At 45.5% G+C, this 5,000-nt stretch overlaps 1 protein-coding gene across 3 annotated transcripts in view; it reads left to right on the forward strand.

Annotated features, from left to right (window-relative positions):
• Window positions 1-5,000, forward strand: part of LOC143288148 (phosphorylase b kinase gamma catalytic chain, skeletal muscle/heart isoform-like) — a 55,600-nt gene that overhangs the window by 39,601 nt on the left and 10,999 nt on the right. For all 3 annotated transcript variants that reach the window (XM_076596442.1, XM_076596441.1, XM_076596443.1), the window contains one exon: window positions 2,638-2,761. In XM_076596442.1, coding sequence (XP_076452557.1) covers window positions 2,638-2,761 — 124 coding nt within the window. The remainder of the gene's footprint in view (window positions 1-2,637; window positions 2,762-5,000) is intronic.

Here is a 5,000-nt window from a genome sequence, read left to right on the forward strand (position 1 = left end):
GTGTGTGTGTGTGTGTGTGTGTGTGTGTGTGTGGCTGTGGCTGTGGCAGTGGCTGTGGCTCTGTGTGTGTGTGTGTGTGTGTGTGTGTGTGTGTGTGTGTGTGTGTGTGTGTGTGTGTGTAATATACTGACTATATGATGTGGACATTTACACTAGCGCCTATCCTCAGTGTGTGTGTGTGTGTGTGTGTGTGTGTGTGTGTGTGTGTGTGTGTGTGTGTGTGTGTGTGTGTGTGTGTGTGTGTGTGTGTGTGTGTGTGTGTGCCTTGCTGTTCAGTCGACTGTCACACTAGCACCCGCAGGATCTCTCTAACAGTTCTCCCTGCCTGGTTGCCTGCTTGCACTTATAGAACAGCCACGTCGTAGCCTTTAGTGTCCTGAACATGCATGGGAATGTGCTGTTGGAAGACATGGCCTCGAGCGGAAAGCGGACAAACTGACCGTACCTTCTTGATGCATGGAATGTCAGAAACCCCCCTTGATAAAGATGGCACTAGTCTATCTCCTGAATACACAGAATGTCAGAAACCTCCCTTAAAAATGGCACTAATCTATCTACTGAATACACGGAATGTCAGAAAAACCCCTTAATAAAGATGGCACTAACCTATCTACTGAATACACAGAATGTCAGAAAAACCCCTTAATAAAGATGGCACTAATCTATCTACTGAATACACAGAATGTCAGAAAAAAACCCTTAATAAAGATGGCACTAGTCTATCTACTGAATACACAGAATGTCACAAACCCCCCTTAATAAAGATGGCACTAGTCTATCTACTGAATACACAGAATGTCAGAAAAAACCCTCAATTAAGATGGCACTAGTCTACCTACTGAATACACCGAATATCAGAAAAACCCTTGATAAAGATGGCACTAGTCTATCTACTGAATACACAGAATGTCAGAAAAAACCCTTAATAAAGATGGCACTAATCTATCTACTGAATACACAGAATGTCAGAAACCTCCCTTAAAGATGGCACTAATCTATCTACTGAATACACGGAATGTCAGAAAAAACCCTTAATAAAGATGGCACTAGTCTATCTACTGAATACACAGAATGTCACAAACCCCCCTTAATAAAGATGGCACTAGTCTATCTACTGAATACACAGAATGTCAGAAAACCCCCTTAACAAAGATGGCACTAGTCTATCTACTGAATACACAGAATGTCAGAAAAACCCCTTAATAAAGATGGCACTAGTCTATCTACTGAATACACAGAATGTCAGAAACCCCCCTTAATAAAGATGGCACTAATCTATCTACTGAATACACAATGTCAGAAAGCCCCCTTAATAAAGATGGCACTAATCTATCTACTGAATACACAGAATGTCAGAAAAAACCCTTAATAAAGATGGCACTAATCTATCTACTGAATACACAGAATGTCAGAAACCCCCATTAATAAAGATGGCACTAATCTATCTACTGAATACACAGAATGTCAGAAAAAAAACCCTTAATAAATATGGCACTAATCTATCTACTGAATACACAGAATGTCAGGAAAAAAAACCTTAATAAAGATGGCACTAGTCTATCTACTGAATACACAGAATGTCAGAAACCCCCCTTGATAAAGATGGCACTAATCTATCTACTGAATAAACATAATCTCAGAAAAAACCCTTAATAAAGATGGCACTTGTCTATCTACTGAATACACAGAATGTCAGTAAAACCCTCTTAATAAAGATGGTACTAGTCTATGTACTGAATACACAGAATGTCAGAAAACCCTCTTAATAAAGATGGCACTAGTCTACCTACTGAATACACAGAATGTCAAAAAAGAACCCTTAATAAAGATGGCACTAGTCTATCTACTGAATACACAGAATGTCAGGAAACCCCCTTAATAAAGATGGCACTAGTCTGTCTACTGAATACACAGAATGTCAGGAAACCCCCTTAATAAAGATGGCACTAGTCTACCTACTGAATACACAGAATGTCAAAAAAGAACCCTTAATAAAGATGGCACTAGTCTATCTACTGAATACACAGAATGTCAGGAAACCCCCCTTAATAAAGATGGCGCTAATCTGCCTGCTGAATGCATGGAATGTTAGGGGGGGGGGAACTTAAATAAATGTTAGAAAAAAAAACACCATAAAAATAGCGCTAATCTGCCTGCTGAATGCATGGAATGTCAGAAGAAAAAAAAAACTTTCAGAAAAAAATTAATTAATTAAATGTTAGGAAAAACCCTCAAAGATGGCACTGATCTGCCCGCTGTGTACACAGGATGTCAGAGAGAGGAGAAAAAAACTCTTTAAGATGGTATTAATATGCCTGCTGCTTATACGGAATGTCAGAACCCTCCACCACCACCACCCCCACACACACCACACCCATCCCACCCTCCCACACGCCCCACCTCCCCCCTCTCCTCCTCTTAAAGATAGCACATCTCTGCCTGCCATACTGATAGAGCAGCTTCACCGACCATCCAGTGGCCCTTGGTGTGCATGGAAACTGTAGTGGGGTGAACTGACCAAAGTTTGCTGCCGAAGAAAACTCAGCTGGTGCGTGTACGTGTGTGTGTGTGTGTGTGTGTGTGTGTGTGTGTGTGTGTGTGTGTGTGTGTGTGTGTGTGCCTTGTGTCCACCCGCAGACTCTGCGGATTCCCTCCTTTCTGGCACCGCAACAGGATGGCCATGATCAGAGACATCCTGGCCGGCCGCTACTGGTTCAGGTCCCCACTGTGGGACGACATCTCTGACACGCCCAAAGACCTGGTAGGTGTGCCCAAAGACCTGGTAGGTCCCATGACCTAGTAGTGCCATGACCTGGTAGGTGCTCAAACACCTGGTAGGTGGCCAAAGACCTGGTAGGTGCCCAAAGACCTGGTAGGTGCCATGACCTGGTTGGTGCCCAAAGACCCGGTAGGTGCCTGAAGACATGCTAAGTGCCCATAGACCTGGTAGGTGCCATGACCTGATAGGTGTCAAAGATCTCGTAGGTGCCATGACCTGGTAGGTGTGCCCAGAGACCTGGTAGGTGTGCCCAGAGACCTGGTAGGTGTCCGAAGACCTGGTAGGTGTGCCCAAAGACCTGGTAGGTGTGCCCAGAGACCTGGTAGGCGTGTCCAGAGACCTGGTAGGTGTCCGAAGACCTGGTAGGTGTGCCCAAAGACCTGGTAGGTGTCCAAAGACCTGGTAGGTGTGCCCAGAGACCTGGTAGGTGTCCAAAGACCTGGTAAATACCATGACTTGGTAGGTGCTATGGCCTGGTGGGTATCCAAATCCTGGTAGGTGCCCAAAGACCTGGTAGGTGCCATGATGGCTTTCCAGTCAGCGTCCAGCCCATCTAGATGCTGGGTCCCACTTGGATTTTCCCCAAAGATAGTTGGGAACAGAGGATGCGAACCTTCAACGCGGAGGGTCCCTATCCCCCACCCTGGACAAGAGACAGGTGACCACTGAACACAACACGCTGCTGCCCAGTGTCCTGGGAAGACACAGGTGGCAGTGTAAGCCAGCTGGCATCCCCTGTGGGTTTCGGCTTTCGCTCAAGACAGCTGCTCGAAAGCTTCTGCTATCAAGTACCATCCAACTAACTGAAACAATTGTGTTTACAATGTTAGTTGATTCGGGATGACGTGTCGGTATGCTTACACCATGTAAATCATAGAATTGTTCATAAAATCAAGTTGTTGGGTGTGTTGTTATTTCAACGCCCAGACCCCTCTCAGTCTCTGCTGAACTGGGGGCACGTACGGACAAGCAAAAGAACGTCTTAGGGGACTGATTACATGGCCGAAGGTCTGCTACATCTTGGTTCAGAGGCTTGCGTCCAGAATCAGCAAGCCCTTGGCTCAGAGGCTTTCGTTGGAGAAAGATGGTCACGAGGTTCGATGCGTCCAGAATCAGCAAGCCCTTGGCTCAGAGGCTTTCGTTGGGGGAAAGATGATCACGAGGTTCGATCCGTTCAGAATCAGCAAACTCTTGGCTCAGAGGCTTTCGTTGGGGGAAAGATGATCCCGAGGTTCGATCCGTTCAGAATCAGCAAGCTCTTGGCTCAGAGGCTTTCGTTGGAGAAAGATGATCATCTGGTTCGATCCGTTCAGAATCAGCAAGCTCTTGGCTCAGAGGCTTTCGTTGGAGAAAGATGATCATCTGGTTCGATGCTTCCAGAATCAACAAGCTCTTGGCTCAGAGGCTTTCGTTGGGAGAAAGATGATCACGAGGTTCAATGCGTCCAGAATCTGCAAGCTCTTGGCTCAGAGGCTTTCGTTGGGAGAAAGATGATCCTTAGGTTCGATCCGTTCAGAATCAGCAAGCTCTTGGCTCAGAGGCTTTCGTTAATTAAGGAAATTAACGATGATATTTCATACACTCAAGATCTGTTGGAGTCCTGGGATATAGATAGAGGTGACGGATTTGACACGTCCAAGATCTGAACGGTCTTGCTCGGAAGCCTGCAGGAGGGAAAGTGATGAGAGATTTTGATACTGTTGAGATGTGACAGGTTATCTTTGACCAAAGGGTACATTAGGAATTGGATAAGTCTCCATACACCCAAAACCTTGTGTGTGTGTGTGTGTGTGTGTGTGTGTGTGTGTGTGTGTGTGTGTGTGTGTGTGTGTGTAATGGTAATTGGGGTGAAACGCTGTTAACGTCGTCTCTTTCGCCGTTCGTATGGAAAGAGTTAACAGCGTTTCACCCCAATTACCACCATCAAAATATTACAAGCGGAAGGCTCTTACACTGAAGAGGTGAATGTTGACAAAGAATACCACAGTTCTGACGACGGAAGCTAAAGGTTGGGTCATTGAGACACCCACTGGACATCCGAGGTGTCTGTGTAGAGGAGAAGAGAGGACTGGCCGTACTGAGTGAGTTCAGCATATATCCACTGAGTTCATTTGACTTCATAAGTCTTGCTTTGTGTGCAAGGTACTCTTGTTTACATATTGATTATCCTCCTCTTCTTTGTTAGTGGGCTGCAACTTTCACGTTCACTCGTATATATTCG

Source organism: Babylonia areolata, chromosome 12, assembly GCF_041734735.1.
Source record: "Babylonia areolata isolate BAREFJ2019XMU chromosome 12, ASM4173473v1, whole genome shotgun sequence".
In the NCBI taxonomy this organism is placed as follows: domain Eukaryota; kingdom Metazoa; phylum Mollusca; class Gastropoda; order Neogastropoda; family Buccinidae; genus Babylonia; species Babylonia areolata.